The following is a 17,273-nucleotide window of genomic DNA, read 5'->3' on the forward strand; positions in this document are numbered from 1 at the left end:
TTTTCTACCTTGTTATTTCTGTTTTCTTTTGTTAGGCCAGCCATAGAAAAGTAATTCAGTGGGAAAAGGGCTGGGCATATGCAGAGGAGGAGATCCAGAGGAAACGGGGAGACTGGATAGGCAGAAAAAGCAGACTCCAGCTACCTTCTGGGGAACAGCTGCTGTGATCCACCACCATGGGGCCATAGCTCCTCAGATACCTCCTGGCACCCCCTTGTCCTGCTCAACACTGTCCTTCAGACTCCTTGTTGCCACATATTGACCAAACCTGCTTAGGATGTCCCCAGGGTTCAGCATCTAGGTCCTCAGGTATGGCCAAGGAGCTAAGCCAATGGGGGTCCCTCTCATTCTTGACCACTCGCCTTAACCCTTCTTCCATAGGACTGAGTGACAATGGTCTGATGAAATAACCATACCCAAGTCAGCCAAAGCCAGCTGGATCTGCTGGTTACGCCTCCCCTGGGGCTGAGTCTGGGCTCTGCCTTGTCAGAAGCAGGCCCTTGTATATTTCTCTGTCGGCTCTTTGCTCCTTCCTCCCATCCAGACAAGTCCTCACGGCAAAGAGAATCTGTCTGCTGACGGCTAGCGTGTGCTGAACACTGTCACATCAGGCATCACACTAAGGGCTCACTCACTTGATCTCATTTGATCTGTTTTATAATCTTATCAGATGGAGACTACTGGCACCAAGAAGTTAAAACAAGTAGCCTAATGCCACACAGTGGTAAACCCAGAATTACCAGAATCCAAAGCCCTGTCTCTAACTCTCACTACACTGGCAGCATCAGCCTCACCAGGGACCGTGGCAGAGATCCACACCCTAGGCCCAATGAATCAGAAGCTGCATGTTGACAAGTCCCTGGCCCAGGTGATCCACATACTGGTTGCAGTTTGAGAAGTACTGGTCAAAATCAGTTTTCCAAAGGTCCCAGGTTCCCATCACCAGCCCCAGCCCCATCTTGAGGCTCTCCCCCAGTTGCCTGGCTCTCACTCCCCAGGTGGGGCAGGCCCTCCACCCAGCTTTGGGAAAGAAGCCTGAATCTGGGACTCGGCCGTTCTCCAAGCTCCTGCAGCCAGCCCGGGCCACAGCTGGACAACATCCATCTACATCTAGCTCTTTGCAGGGCATCCTGCCTGTGCCCGAGACTCTCCTGGCTCCCTCCCTCTCATTTCACTCTGGGACCCTAGTCCTTGGCCTCTGCCTGGTGCGCCCTGAAAGGGACTGGCCACCCCCAGTCCCTGAAGCGTCTCCCTCCCTAGACATTCTGCTGCCCAACCCCCCCTTAGAATACCTCGGCATCATGTCACTGCCACTATCTGGACACTTAGGGGCTGTCCAAGGAGGGAGGCCAGTGGCTGCCTGGAAACCTGGCCAAGCTCACAGGAAATGTCTGACACCACCAGGCAAGTGGGATTTGGCCTCCCAAAGCAAAACACAGCTGGGCCGACAGCGGGGCGCTTGGACTGTCCCAGATTTCATGCACTGAGGCTCCAGGGCCTGGTCTGGCCTGGAGGCTGCAGCTCATTAAGAACTTCACAGTAGCCCCTGGCCAGGGAGCCTGTGCAAGTCGAAGAGGACAGCAGCTGTGGGCCAGAGACCTCACCCAGGACCTTGGGCCTCCACTACCCATTATGTGCAAGAAACCTTCACTGGGGACTGAAGGCTCAGGACATTCAAGCTGCTTGTCTTACAGCAACGCCCACCTTTCCCCCAACAACTAGCCTCATTCATCTGCTCGTTCAGCTTAGGTTGACTGTGCATGTACAGTGTGCCAGGGATGGGGTCAGGGACCAGGGACACACTCATGAGCAAAGGACCACCTGGTCTGAGGAGAACAAAACAGCCATCCCAGGCAGAGTGAGAAGAGCTACAGGGAAGCCTGAGCTCTGCAGCACAGCTGGTGGTGCCCTCGGATCCAGGTGCAGGCTGAGGGGTCGATGCCAGCTGGACCCTTCGGTTGAGCTGACTATCATTTGGACCAAGTGTCAGAGAGCCAATCTGGATGGAGCACTTCCTGCTAGGCAGGCACAGTGGGGGAGCTGTTGGGAAATCCCAGGTGCAAGGCAGGGTCACTGGCTTCCAGGATGCAGGTGGCACGATCTATGTGCAGGTGCAGGGCACAGGCCTGCATGGATGAGTGCCAGTGAGTGAACAGGGGACCAGATAGGTGGGGGCAGGTGACCAGGGCAGGTTCTGGGGAAGAAGCAGGACTGAGCCTTGAAGATTGGAGAGAGGTCTGATGGCTAGAAGTTGAGGAAGGGGTGTCCAATAATTCTGACTCACGGTATGAGGGGCAGAATGACTTGCCAAACAAACACTTCCCAATGTGAACACACACGGGATCAAGACACCCCACCAGCTAGAAAGCCCACCTGGAGGACTCTGTTCCCTCTCTGGCCCAACTAGCCCTCAAGCTGGCACCTGTCGGGTGCCTTCTCTTCTTCCCTGCCCTGAGCTAGAGACCTCTCCGTATTGGCTATGGCAAGCAGGCAGGGGAATCCTGTCCATGAGCTCTCCCTTGTCCAGTTTTTCCTCTCTGCACCACCTGCCTTATGCTCACAGCTGCGGCCAATCAGAATGAGGCTCACAGCCAATACCAGGCCCTCTGTGTTGACCACCTTGGCTCTGCTCCTTGTTTCTGCCCCAATAGCCCCCAGCCTCAACCTGTGTCACCCTTTCTTTTGAAACAGCGTTTATTTATATTCATTCATTCATTCATTCATTCTATGAGCGAGTGTGATAGGTACCCCCAATAGGGTCTTCATGCTGCGATCCACCCCCAGCCTCAGCCAGCCCTGATCACAGGAATGCGGCATACCACACACAGACCTTCCCCTATGGGCCCAGTTGCGTTACTGCTGAGCCGCGGTCTGGCCCAGTCCATCCTTCCTTCCTGCTCCTAGCTGATCCCAGAAGCCATCTGCTTGGATGCACAGGGCCTGGGAACCCCGCCTTACCAAGACCCTGGGCTGCCCAATCCCACTCCCTCTCAGGGTTGCTGCACGACCTCAACCACCTTTCCTTTCTCCCTGTCCAACTGAGCCAATCACTCCTGACCTTTCCTGCTGGGGCCTAACCGCAGGTCAGCTTCCTCCCCCTGGCGTTCCTGGCCTCAGAGAGGACAAGTCCTTTCCCCCTTAGTTCAGCAAGACAAGGCTGCAATGTTTCAGAAAGAACTTACCAAGTAGAAAGTAAATGAAAAACTAACCTGAAATACTCAAAGGAAATCACTGCCCCCTACAAATGAAGCAATTTACAAAGTTTAGATTTCCTGTCCTGAGCTAGCGATCGCTCCGTATTGGCTATGGCAAGCAGGCGGGGGAATCCTGCTCATGAGCTCTCCCTTGTCCAGTTTTTCCTCTCTGCCCCTTGTGCCCCACCCCTACACGCCTCTTCCCCTCTGAGGAGAGAGATGGAAGCTGGATGGCGAGTGTACTGAAAGGGCTTTTTCTGGCAGGAGTTCTTCCTACATCACAGAAACCACAGGAAGGGGAGCGGAGGGGAAGGGGGAAGGGGAGGAGGAGAGAGGGAACATTTAGAAGGTCTTACTTATGTCCCAGGCTCTGTTCTAGGCACCTTCCTGACAGTAATTCTGTGACGTAGGTAGTAACACTGTCCTACCTTACTGATGAGGAATCGGAGGCACAGAGGGGTAAGTACCTTGCCCAGTGTCACTCTGGGAAGTGGCAAAGCCAGGATTTGAACCAAGAGAACCTGATCCCAGGTATAGGCCTTCCTCAGTTTCTCTGAGGCACTCAAGGGCAAAGATTTCACCTCCCCACTCCCCCTTCACCCCAACCTGGCAGGCCTGTGCCATCGGCAACACCTGCTCTCCTGCTCACACCCCGGCCAGCAGGGAAGAGGAAGGGCAGGAAGGAAGGGCCGCCAGGGTCTTCACCAAGCAGCCCTAAGGAAGAAGCCCCTCCAGGAGGGAGACTGAGTCCCAGACCCCTGGCCAGGGCACTCACGTGGCCTGTGGCGGCTGAGGCTCCAGTGGCTGGGTCCTGGGGCCCTCCCTGGTGCTGCTCCTGCGCAGGCTGGGTGAGCCCTCGCCCCAGCGTCGGGGTGCGAGCCTGGAGTTCTGGGGGTCGAACTCTTCCTCAGGAATGACCTCCTCGCAGCGGGCACCGCGGAAACCAGAGCGGCAGACGCAGAGCTGGGGCCGGCTGCAGGAGCCTCGGTTCTGGCAGGGCGGCTGGCACACAGCTGAGGAGACAAGGAGAAAGGTGACGGCAGGGGCCAGGGCCCTGAGGCTGCAGCCTCCTTCCAGAAAGCTGCCTGAGCACGGCATCCACACCCTCCAAAGCAGAAAGCCAACTCCTGGCCTCAGAAGGCTCTCGGGACCATCCTCTATCCTCCACCCACAGACCTCCAGGCGGAGCTGGCCTTGATCTCCGGCCAGCCCACCAGAGACCGAGTGATCAGAGCTGTGTGGCGGCTCACACCAGCACTTCCTGCAGAACACACTGACGGTGTATTTTATATTGACATGTTCCCTCCTACCAGACCTCAAGCCCAAGAGGACAGACATTTCGTACTGTGCCCCAGAAGTTAGAATAGACTACCACTGAATGGCTTCTCAGGAAATAATGAATGAATGAATGGATAGATGGATGAATGAATCGGTCTCCTTTATGGGAAAGGACTCAGCATGGGCCTGAAAGTCAGGAGGTTTGAGTTGCTGATTTTTTTTCCCATTATTCATGAGCTGTGCAAACTTGACCTCCCTGAGTGTCAGTTTCCTCATGACTCACTCGAGGAGGGGCTGAGGAGACTGGGAGGACCCTAAGGGTCTCTCAAAGCCATCATTGACAGGAAAGCCTCTCCTCTTCTTCCTGAGAGAGTCCCTGCTCCTTAACAGAGGAGCCCACCCTGCTAACAAGGTAGGATTCCTAGCTCGCTGGAATGACCTGGCCTCCTGGGCCCTAGGTCCAACTTGGGGCTAGGTGGGGTTTAAACCAGGCTGTCCTCTCAGCCAGCCAGCCAGCCCAGCAGCCCCTGCTGCCCAGGCCATGCTCTCCCTGCATGTCATCACCCCGCCACGTCCAGAGCCACATCAGTGTTCAACAGCCAAGGGAGAGTCACATGCAGGCCACACAACTGGGACATGGCGCCCTGCCCCAACCACTTGGGACCCCCCCGGGCATACTATCTCAAAGGAAAACATGGACTAGGTCATATCAGATGCATTAAGTCCAAGGTCTCATTCATCTGTCACTTATTCACTCAACAAACAGTTGTCAAGCTCTTCTGAGTACTAAGCACTAGGACCAAGTCCTTGCCCTCATGGTGCTTATGATCAAGGGAGGAAGATCAAGAGCAGCAAGAGAATGAAGTAGGCCATGGTGTCAGGCAGTTTCAAGGGCCTGGAGACAATCAACTAGAGAGATTCAGTGTTCTGGGCCCAACCAGGAGCTTCAAACGGGAGATCAGAGACCTCTCAGAACTGAGCTAGGAGTGGTGCAAAGGAAGTAGACCAGCAGAACTCCAGGCAGGCTCCCAGGAGGGCTAGGTGGGTGCAGAGCTCCGGAGGCTGGAAGAAAGGTGGCAGGCTTGAGGGGGCTCAAGAGATCCAGGGAGGCTGGGTCTGGTGGCAAGGGGGTAGGGCTGGTCAGTGAGGAAGCAGAGGCCAACACATAGACCTGTCACCTCAATCATTCTACGTCCATTTGGGAAACACTATCCCAACTAGGTACCTGGGGTTTTGTGAGCTGAATTCTAAGGGCAGCACTAGAATTCAAACAGGGGCTGTCTGGATAAATCTCATCAAAATTCCACCCTCTCGGGAACCAGCAGTTAGCGTAATGGCTATGTCGCTGGACTCGCACGTAGTCGACCGCGGTTCGCGCTCCGGACCCGGTGGCAAAACTCACGCCGGGCGCGTGTGCGTGCCCAAGATCCCGAGAGGAGAATGGAGAAGGGATTGTGGCGTGACCATCCCCCCTGGGGGTGATTTCTCGCTTTCTGTCTCTATGTCTCTGTCTGTCTGGCGAGCGTACGCACCCTATAGTGAAAATCTCTCCAAAAAAAAAAAAAACCTAAGAAGTTCTCACAGGAAACCTGTGATGTTTACTGAGGGTTCAACTTCAGGAGTGTTCGACTCTCATCTCTCTACCCACTCTTAGCAGGGCTGATACGGTCTTCCTCCCTCCCGTCTCTGAGTCCTGGCCTGGAGCTGAGAATGGAACAAAAGGACTCTGTTGGCTTCAAGTCAGTCACCAGATGCATCCTTGAAGCCCTGCCCTGGGAAGCTGCACTTCCCAGGTTGACTCTGGCGGTGGGGGCTCTTCCAAAACCACACAATTTTTTTTTAAAGTATTCAATTTCACATTCCTTTTTTTTTTTAAAAAAGTTTTTTGTTTGTTTATTTGTTTATTACTTCCCTGAGTGAGAGAAACAGAAATAAAGACACAGAGACAGAGAGAGCACCCCCAACAGGGTCCCAATGCCACAGTCCACTCCCTGCTTCAGCGAGCCCTGGATCACGGCCGTGTGTCACACAGTACATGTGGTGAGGGAAGATGTAGACCAGCTGATGGGTTGATTCAGAAAGCATTCACTGAGCACTCACTAGGAGAGAGGTCTGTGACACTCCCTGACACACTATCTGACACAAAGAGCTGAACACACAGACCATGTGATGACGACTATGTCAGTCAGGACCTTTACCCCAGGCTGTAGGGAAAGTCAGGAAGGCTTCCTGGAGGAAGGCAGTGCTTCCTAGAGTCACAAAGAATAAAGTGACTGGGCCTTGTGTCCATCAGAGGCACACAAAGCTCAGCCTGTCTAATCAGCTGAGTGAGGAAATATGCAGATCCCACTGTAGGGTTCCGACCAGGAGCTGGATCCCGAGTGGGACCCGAACATTTTCCTTGGCATCTTGGTACCACTTCCTGGCAGGGCCCAGGCCTCCAGGTAGGGAGACCATGCAGAAAATTATAACCTAGAGCACTTCCCCAAATTCCAACTGCCACCATGACAGGGTTCTGGCCTATCACCTGTCCACCACTCCATCTGCCCCAGCAGACTTAGCCCCCACCTGGCCCTGGCAGGCCCGTGTCACCAGCACCAGAGACCTGGTCAGCTGGGACCAGCTGGCAAACCAGCTGGCGACATGTGGGGACGTGGCTATGCCAAGACAGGTCTCAGCCTGGTTAGTTTTAGGGAAGACGTAGAAAGGGAAGGTCTGCAGGCTCCCAGGTGGACTCACACCTCTCTCAGCAGGGACCCGAGGCCTGGCAGGGGTGAGAGGAAGGATCGCACCTTTCCCCTCTGAGTCTCCCTCTGAATGGGTGGTCCTGGCCCCTGAAGATGGCCTTCAGAAAGTCTAGCCCTCCCCCACTCCCTCAGCCTCATCCTCCCTAGCTCCTGAGCCCCTGAACCCCAAGGATGGCCCATGCTGGCCTTTTTTATCTTTTGCCAGAGGGTAAGTGTGCTCCCTGGAGGGAGCTAGACACACACACAGAGAGAGAGAGAGAGAGAGAGAAAGTGAGACAGCACTCCCATGGGAAATGGCCACAGTCCCTTCTCCCACAGCTCTCCCTCCTTTTGGGATTTTGGGCATGCATACACATGCATGTGGTGTGTTTTTCAAGACACCAGGTCCAGGACTAGAACCGTGCAGTTGGCTATATGAGATCCAGCTGCCACAGGTGGCCCCTTGGACTTTAACAATAAGGTCTTTCATTCTCTAGAAACCAAGATCCTACACCTGCAAGCTGAGCCCCTCGCTATGCCTCATACATTCCCACAACGTTTAATGAGCTCTTCTCTCTTGGTCAGGATGGATGCTGGGACTGCAAAGGTTAACAAGACTGGGTACTGTGTGTAGGCATCCCTGCCCAGTGGCGGGTTCTCACACCCATGGAAGCCTCTTTCTAAGCAGGGAATTAGGTCTTCAAGGAGGACTAGGGTCCACACACTTCGGTTGGTACAATGAACAGATCCTGAGAGAGAATGCTGGGGGGAGTGGGAGCTATGGCAATGGCATTTTCTTGATGTTTATATCATGGTACATAAAAGTCTGACAGCTCCAAACCAGCCAGATGAGTTGGTAGAAAAAACTGGCATGGGAAGATCATCCTTCTGGACTGACCATTTAGGACACAGTACAGAGGTCCGACCTGCTCAGGCAGATCCTCTAAGGAGTTTCAGGTTTTCTGAGGTTTTGAACCTGCTCTCACTGGCTTCACGTGCAACCTCTCCTGTTTTGTTTTCACAAGTCTCAGCAAGCTGCAAACTACCTGACTTTTTCAGCAAATTTGTTTTGTTCTGAGCCAAGAGTATGCTTGGTGAGGCTGGAGGGTACTCTTCTCTCCTCTCTCTCCACACTCCCAAAAATACCCCCACCATGGCCCACAACAGTGGCCCACATACCTGTCTCTGAAAGGGAGCATGCTGACAGTTTTTACTGGCCTGTCATAAAATAAGGAAAATAAACACAGTTTCCTGAATTGCTCGGAATGTTGTTTTTTCCCATCTTAAGAGTTGCTTTTATTTTGAGATTATGCCTTTTCTATTTTTCTTGGTGTTAAAATGTTCTTGTTAATAAAAGGTGATGGTGGATGGTAGGTTCCCCCACATGTACCAACATCCCCACTTGTAAAAATGAAAAGCTGGCCACTGTACCTAAGATATTTCTGAATATTTTACTGGCGCGTGCAATCCGGTGACCCTTTGGGAGGGAGAGGCAATAGTGGTCGTGTGGACACATGACTTCTTTTGTTTAAAGAAGGCTGAAGCCAAACATTCTAATGTCGAATGAGCACAGATTTCAAAACTCAAGTACCAAAAAGGAAATCAACCGTTTCCGAATTGCCAGTGACAGGGGTCATCGCGTAAAGTAAAGAAGGAAATGCCAAGGGTCTCAGGAGAGGCGGTTCCATGAGGTGTTGTGGGAATCTTAAGAGAGAAAGCCTCCAACCATGGTGGGCCAAGAAGTCTTTCTGTTTTGTCCTTGTGAATTCATTCCTCCCGTTTTTCTTCAAGAGCAGAGACCATGCCTAGCCCTTGCCAAATGCACCCAGTATGGGATACATAATTTTAAGACTCTCCATTGATTGATTATTGGCGATGCCATGACATCTGTCTTTAGTCCTCCCCCATTGGTCTTACTACACAGAATATACCCAGCCCCTTCCTCCGGAGGACACACCTTGGACAACCGCTGTCTGCGCTGTCGAGCAGCCTCCCTTGCCAGGTTTTAGCCATTTAGAATTTGAGCTTTTCCAGATCTCTTTCTTTTTTCTTTTTTTTTTTGGAGAGGTTTTTGCTATAGGGCACATGCACTCACCAGACAGACAGAAAGAGACAGAGAGACAGAAAGTGAGAAATCACCCCCGGAGGGGGATGGTCACGCCACAATCCCTTCTCCTCCATTCTCCTCTCGGGATCTTGGGCATGCACGCACACGTGCCCGGCGTGAGTTTAAGCCACCGGGTCCGGGACTCGAACCGCAGTCGACTACATGGGAGTCCAGCGACATAGCCATTACGCTAACTGCTGGTCCCCAGATCTCTTTCTTTCCCACACTCCCCACCATTCTCTTCATCACTGAACATGAGAGATGTGGAAAGTCTCCTCTTTGGGAGTTCAGCTCTATGGAGTTAGCGGGATGCCAAAAGAGGGGAAATCAAAGAAAACTAAGACCGTTTGAAAGCAAGAACTAGGAGGCATTGTTCCCCCAACCGCCCTACCCTCCTGGCTGTGCCCCTTCCATCTTCACTGCTCCAAGGCCGTTTAGCAGAGCTTTGCTCAGATTTTCCACACAAAACTTCTACTCTTGGGAGAAGACCAAACTCAGAATGAGCAGGCCTGGGGGAGATTCTAGAAACAGCCCCCACCATGCAGGCTATTCCTACCATCTGCGCAGAACTGCCGATGGTCAGCTACGTGGTAGCAGAAAGAACATGGGGGTGGGGTCAGGAGGATCTGGTGTGATCCCAGCTCAGCCAGATCCCAGCTACACGACCTTGGACACCACCCTACCCCCACCTACAGTGCCTCACCCTGTATGTCTCTTGTCTCCTTGGTGAAATGAGGCTGATCATTCTTGCCTCAGAGGTGTTGTGAGTCTCGACAGAGATCTTCAATGTACTTTGCACTCTCTGAAGCTGTGCTCTCCAATACAGTCTTATACCATAGCTGTGAGGTATATGTGGTGATTTAAACTTAAACAGATTAAAAGTAAATAAAATTTAACAGTTCATCACTCTCACTAGTCATATTTCAAGTGTTCCATAGGTTGAACTGTCTGGTTCATATACGTTCTCAGATCTTCTCCACACTCCGAGCTGTTCCTCCACAGCTTTGAGGCTGTATCCTCCTGGTCCCAACTCCATATTTCAAGCTACATGGGGCTTATGGTTACCATAGCGGACAGCAAGATATTGAACATTTCCATAATCACAGAAAGTTCTAGAGGTTAGCAAAAAAGAGTGAGAGAGAGAGAGAGAAAAAAGAAAAAGAAAAATCCTACCATATTCCCAGAGGCAAGATGGCTTCTGAGCTTCCCAGCTATGACCCTTTTTCTGGGAAAAGCTGCTGTCAAGTAACTTAGGCCTAGGTTAGAGAGATGGGTAACCGAGGACTGTGGTACAGAGACACCCGCTTTCCAGTTGTCATTTACAGTCATCCCTTCCCATCCCCCAGGCACGCATTTGGCATTAGCTCTGTCCTGGGCCTCAGAGACACTAGCCCCTCCACCAAAGACCTATTGGAGGGGACACTGACTTCAGAGTGTGCTCTCAAGCCTCTCCCTTCCTCTGTAGCTTCCAGCACCACCCTGTCTTATCTGGGAGACTAACTTTAGCTCCAGACCAGACTCTGGACCCAGCACCCCCTATACCTTAAACTCAGTTTCTCCCCAAGCTAAAGGGCTATATTTCCTGAAATCTGCACCCATGGGCCACTAAGAACTTATCCACTGAGCTACCCAATCCCATCCTCAGCCCAGCCTTTGTCCCTTTCCATTCCCAGAGGCCTTTGCAGATGGGAGTTTCCAATCCATCCACAATACTTATCTCAGCCCCTCCCCAGGGCCCCCCTTTCCCATCCCCCACACCTGGAGACTACACTTGGTCGCTGGAATTTGCTTCTGGGGGTCCACCTATGATCCCAAGCTGTTCCTCCACAACCTTGACCTTTGGTTTCAACAGGAAAGGAACCCTAATATCAGAGGTCCCTAAGGCCACATCTCTGTCTGGTTCTCATGTACCCTCTGATCTTCTCCATGCTCAAGCTTTGCACCAGGGCTGTGTCCCCAACGCCCTGACCCAGGACATGGGACATGTCAGGGCCTCAGGGATTTGCCCCGCTCCACCACAGCTGTGCTGAAGCCATAGCTCAGGACGGCTGGAAACAGCACTGGGGCTCAGGGTCGGCCAAGCACCCAGCTCCAAAATAGCAGTTGTGTTCACATAAAAGCTTCTAATGAGAGAAAGATGCCGTTCTTGGCCTCTCGCGCGCGCTCTGCAGACACTGTCTGGCAGGCCAAGTGGGCCTCTACCGTTTGGCGTCGGCTGGAGGGGAGGAAGGGGAGGTGTGAGTCAGACCTTGGCCCCAGCCCCTCAGTGTGGACTGCCCTGTTAATTGCATTAACAAATGCTGCAGTGCTGGGCCAGTTGGGGGCCGGGGGGCCAAGGCAGGGGCAGAGATAAGTCCTGATTCCCAACGGTTCCAGCAGGCATCAAGAGGAGTCTGAGCCCTGCTTACACCCTGGGTGGAGACCTGGGTTTGTCTCCAGCAGCTGACCCAAATCAGAAGAGTCACTTGTCCATCCCCACAGCCTTGAGGGCTTACCTGGGATGACGAGGGGCCAGATGGACATCTGGAGGTCAGAGGGGATGGGACAAGCCCTTCCTGGTACAGCTACCACCAGGATGCACCACAGGATGAGTCTGGCCAGGGAAGCAGCACCAAGGGCACATACAATGGTACTGCGGGCCACCTGGAGTCACTCACCTCATCTGCAGCAGCACCAGCTCTGTGCCCAGGCCCAGAAGTTCTGGGGGCCCCAGCACACCGCACTGTTCAGAGCACCTGCAACTCAGATAAGGCCAGGGCAGAAGCAGGAAGGAGTGTGTGGTCCGGCAGTTGGAGACTAACCTTCGTGAGCCGTTTCCTGGTCAAGAACATTCAATGTTTACTACCTGCCTAGCAAGGCAACCAAGACAGATCCCCTCTCCTCCTGGAGCTTCCAACTTAGAGAAACCACTAAGCAAGTTCAATAAGTAAAAGAACAGGGACCAGCAGTTAGCATAATGGTTATGGTGCTGGATTCCCACGTAGTAGACCACAGTTCGAGTCCCAGACCCAGTGGCTTAAACTCACGCCGGGTGTGTGTGTGTGCATGCCCAAGATCCTGAGAGGAGAATGGAGAAGAAGGGATTGCAGTGTGGCCATCCCCCCTGGAGGGTGATTTCTCACTTCCTGTCTCTATGTCTCTCTCTTTCTTTCTGGCGAGTGCATGCGTCCTATAGCAAAAGCCTCTCCAAAAAAAAAGAAGAAAAATAAAGAAGTAGAAGAACAGAAATCAGAATGAAATAGGAAGGAAATGCCAGGGGACCAAGATGCAGAGCCATTGGTGAGGGCAGCTCTAGACAGAGCAGTTAGACAGAGCAGTTAGGGGAGCCCCTCTGACGAGGGGAACTTGAGTCATATGACAGAGACTAGCCACCCAGAGAGGAGGGAAAGACCCAGAGAGAGCATGCAGCAGAGCCCAGAAGTGGCACATTCCCAGAGTCCAGGCCAGATTCAGGGAGCGAAGGGTAGGTGCCAGAAAGGAGGCAGGAGGGCAAGGGAGGTGCTGATATACCACAGCAGGAAGCTTGGACCCATGCCAGTTCATGGCCTGTTAGGAACTGGGCCACGGACTAGGAGGTGAGCAGCGAGCAAGTGAGACAAACTTCATCTGTATTTACAGCTGCTCCCCATCACTCGCATTACCGCCTGAGCTCTGCCTCCTGTCACACCAGTGGCAGCTCTAGATTCTCACACTGGAACATGTCAAAAACCCCAATGTTCACTTGTCACCTCCAGAATTCCAATGTGGCTTTGAACGCAACTGCATTCTAGTTGCAGCAAAAAAGCTCAGGGCTCCCACTGATTCTGCAGCATGGTGAGGTGCATAGCTATTTCATTATATATCGCGATGTAATAATGATAGAAATAAAGTGCACCATCAATGGAATGTGCTTAAATCATCCTGAAACAATCCTCTCCACTCCCATCTGTGGAAAAATTGTCTTCCACTAAATCCATCCTGGTGCCACAAAGGTTGGGGACTGCTGGGTTGGAGGACAGCAAGGAGAGCAGCTGTCACCCAGGAAGACCGAGAGGGTACCCAAACCAGAGAGACAGTAGGGGAGCAGAGGCGAGCAGATGGGTTTGCAAGGAACCCAGGAAGTGAGGAAAACAGGGCTTAGGGATGGATTGAGATAAAGCCTGAGAAAGAGCAAGGCGTGCTGGAGGGCCCAGGTGTCAGGTCACGGGAATGCCATTTACGGGGTGGGTAAGACCGAGTCAGAGAGTCAGCTCAGAGGGAGGGAAATCACATGCTCTTTTTGGCCAAGCTGGGTCTGGGATGGCTGGGAGGCATTGAGAGCAGATGTGGGACAGGCAGCAGATGCAGGAGTCTGGAGGTCAGAGGGAAGGGCTGGCTGAAGATATATGTAAGTCTGGGCATCGTCAGCCCAGAGACAGTGTTTACATCCCTGAGAACGCTGGGGATCATTCCAGGAGCAATGCGGTGAGAAAGAGAGAGCACCCAGACCAAGCCCTAGGACACCCGATGTTCAGAAGTGGGTAGAGGAGAAGCAGTGGTCAGGGACCAGAAGGGGACCAGGACCAAGACGAGCATAAGAGCCACTCTTAGGGTTGAAGGAAGACGAAAGTGTTTTATGCATCTCTGGCAGAGTAAGCATTGGGCTTTTTTTTTTTTTTTCTCAGTTTATTTCTTTCATGAATGAGAGACAGAGTTAGAGTTTCCAGCAGGGTCTTGATACTATGATCCACCGTCTAGCTTCAGCTGGCCTGGATCAAGGGTACATTTGTGCTCAGTGTACACAAGAAAGTCTCCGGACACGAACCAGTAACCTTCCCATGTGGATCGGCCTCGTGGAGCATTACACTTTAGCACTGTGCCACCATATGCCCTGGACGTTATTTTTACTAGTGCCATGGTAATTGCCTGTCACAGTGTCTACCAATGCTCAATAATGGGTGGCAATTTATATCACTTTGGCTCCCATGGCCCTCCTCTTTAGGGTGGGAAATTTAGAAGATCTGAAGAAAGTCCTGGAAGTTCAACATTAAGATATTGGATAGCAGGAGCCAGCAGGTAGCATGGTGGTTAAGGCACTGGACTCCCACATGGCCGACCATGGTTCAAGCCCCAGATCCTATGGCTTGAAACTCATGCTGGCATGCATGTGTGCATGCATGCCCCAAATCCCCTCCCTCGAGGGTTATTTGTCACTTTCTCTCTCACTGTCTCTCTCTGTCTCTCTGGTGAGTGCAAATGATCTATGGAAAAAACCATTTAAAAAAAAAAAAAAAAAGATTTGGGTTTGGGAAGGAGAAGCCAGAAAAGGACTTTGAGAAGAGGCAGCTGGGGCTGCAGAAAAGAAAATACCAGGTCACCCATGTGAATATTTGCCCACTCAATCCTGTAAGAAACATGAGCCAAGTGTGTACAAAGGATACACACCCTCTCACACACACACAGAGGATCGGGCACACCACTGGTGTTTACAAGACACTGCAGTGGGCTTCAGGAAGCTCCTGGTTGGGAACATCTCCTAAACATTCCACTGGGCGAAAAGCCTCCAAGGGACACACTTACTCACCAGGAAGAGTGAACGTGCCCCCCACGTGATGGGGGGCATGGGCAGTTTCTCTTACTAGGACAGCACTCTTCACATTAGCAGGTCTCCACCCAAATCAGAGGATGATTGCCCTTTTAGCCACCTCCTTTCTTCCTCTCCACCACTCCCTGCTGACTCCCGAGTGCCCTAAGAAGTTTTATCCAGAGGTGAGCCACCCACAGGCTCAAGTCCTGGCCCAATCAGTGAAGAACATGAAAATCCCACACCTGCCCTCACCTTCTCCCCAAGGTTCATTAAGCATTTACCATGACAAGGTCCTGGACTACCTGCTTTATGTGGAGCAACTCACATAATTACCTCTTTTTTATAACTACTACTAGGAAAGACTGTGAGTAGTCAACTGCTTGACCAAGATCACCATGCTGGTTAGCGACAGTGTCAGAGATTGAACCCAGGGAGTCCAGTTCTGAAGTTGGGGCTCTTCCCCAGGGAAGCCCTGTAGGAACCCAGATCAGGAGGGACGGGGCCCTGTAGGACTGAGATAAAGACCAAAGGGAGTGCTGTTCTGGTGCCCTCTGTGCACACTGAATCTCTGGGCTAAGGAGCCAGGCGCAAATGCCCAGGCTTCTAAGTCTCCACTCCCAGAATCCCCCGTTCACTGGAAGACCTGAGAGAACACTGGCAGCAAAAAGGGACCTCTCAGAACAGGCAGGTCCTATATTATTCAGTACCTATGAGGGGACTTCAAAAGATCCATGGAAAAAAAGGAAATTAAAGTACAAGTTTATTTTGGTGCCAAAAGAAATGTAAAATCCATGCAGTTTTTTATAATATGCATTTTCATGAACTTTTTGAAGACTTCCTCCCCAGACGACTGAGCCTTTCTTTGCCGTGTGCCAAGTGTGCAGCTTGCCGCAGGCGGTGAGACCAGTCCCTACCCTCCCAATCAAGGCAAACATATAGAGAGCACATGGAACAAGCCAGACCTTGCACTAAACATTTGACCTAAGTTACCTCATTTGTTCCTTACAACTCTGAAAGGCTGGAACTAATGTTAGTCACAGTTTACAGAAGTGGAAACGGAGACAGGGAGAGCTCAAGCGTGCTGCTCATAGTCATGCAGCCCTGAAGTGGTAGGGCTGGCAGTGAAACCCAGGCAGGCAGCACAGCCTCTGGGAGCTAGCAGAACTAACCAGCTAAGCTTACCAGGTGCCAGATGCTGGTACACATTTAGCAGAGAGCACAGAGTGAAAGCTCCCAGTTCACTCTGGAGCCAGGTTACCTGAATTCACGTCCAGGCTCTGCTGACTCCCAGCTATATGACCCGGACAAGGAACTAACCTCAACATAAGTGGGGATAAAAATCAGATCTAGCTTATAAAGTTGTTGTGAGAATTAAAAATGAATCATATAAAGTGCTGGGGCCAGCAGGTGGCGTGGTGGTGAAGGCACTGAACACTCCCACATGGCCAACCATGGTTCGAGTCCCTGACCTGGTGGCTTGCTTTCTCACTTTTCATCTCTCTCTCTGGTCAAATTCAAATAAAATGAATTAATACATAAAATTAAATAAATAATTCTTAAAAAATAATATAAAGTGCTGAGAATAGTAATAGACACACAGCAAGAGCTATGGAGTATTATTATAATCGTTAATTCTCAAAAACAACTCTAGGATCGAGCCTGGAGGCACAATCGGTAACAAATTGAACTGCAGTACCGGAAGCCACATGGCTGGCTGTGGTTTTATATCCCTGGGTTGACCTGAAACACTGAGCCCAAGATCCTGGTAAGCAGGAGGGCTGGGGGGTGATGAGACCCATCAAAAATGTTCTCCCTTCATGAAAGAGAGACACTGTATGTCCCTACTTAATATATACCAAATGTCTGCACTCTGTGGCAGAAAATGAAAGACTGGAAGATATGAAAGCATGGAGAACAATTGCGGATACTAGAGACAGCGTAGGAGGAGGGTGGGAGATGGGGAAGGATGAGAGGAAGGAAATCAAGGGGAAAAGAAAGAAGCAAAACATTTAAAGGACACAAAAAATGTAAAATTATCTGTTGATGATAAATACATGATAATATCTTTAAATGGACTAATATACAGAGTATTCATGCTGGGAAAATTCATTTTGCAAGCTGAAGCTGTAATGATAAACAGAGATCGGATGTATAGAATTAAATAAATAAATAATGCTTCCCCACTACTACCACTATGCACACATGCTATCAGGAATAAGATAAATAAAACTTAAAAAAAAAAAAAAAAAAAAGAAGCCACAATTCCATGTAAACTTATACTCATCTTCATGACTGGGGAAGGAATAGTCACTTGCCCAAGGACACAGAGCTGGAATTCAAACACATGTCTCCCTGGATCTGGCATCAGAATCTAAAGCACGTGTTCTTTTTTTTTTTTTTTTTCTTTTGGAGAGGTTTTTGCT

The 17,273-nt window shown here is 51.3% G+C and overlaps 1 protein-coding gene across 1 annotated transcript in view; it reads right to left on the reverse strand.

Moving 5' to 3' along the window:
- Nucleotides 1-17,273, reverse strand: part of LTBP2 (latent transforming growth factor beta binding protein 2) — a 112,536-nt gene that overhangs the window by 82,254 nt on the left and 13,009 nt on the right. Inside the window, exon 6 of the mRNA XM_027769109.1 lies at nucleotides 3,970-4,207. Within this exon, the coding sequence (XP_027624910.1) occupies nucleotides 3,970-4,207 (238 nt within the window). The remainder of the gene's footprint in view (nucleotides 1-3,969; nucleotides 4,208-17,273) is intronic.

This window comes from Tupaia chinensis, unplaced genomic scaffold, assembly GCF_000334495.1.
Source record: "Tupaia chinensis unplaced genomic scaffold, TupChi_1.0 Scaffold148607_1, whole genome shotgun sequence".
Taxonomy (NCBI): domain Eukaryota; kingdom Metazoa; phylum Chordata; class Mammalia; order Scandentia; family Tupaiidae; genus Tupaia; species Tupaia belangeri.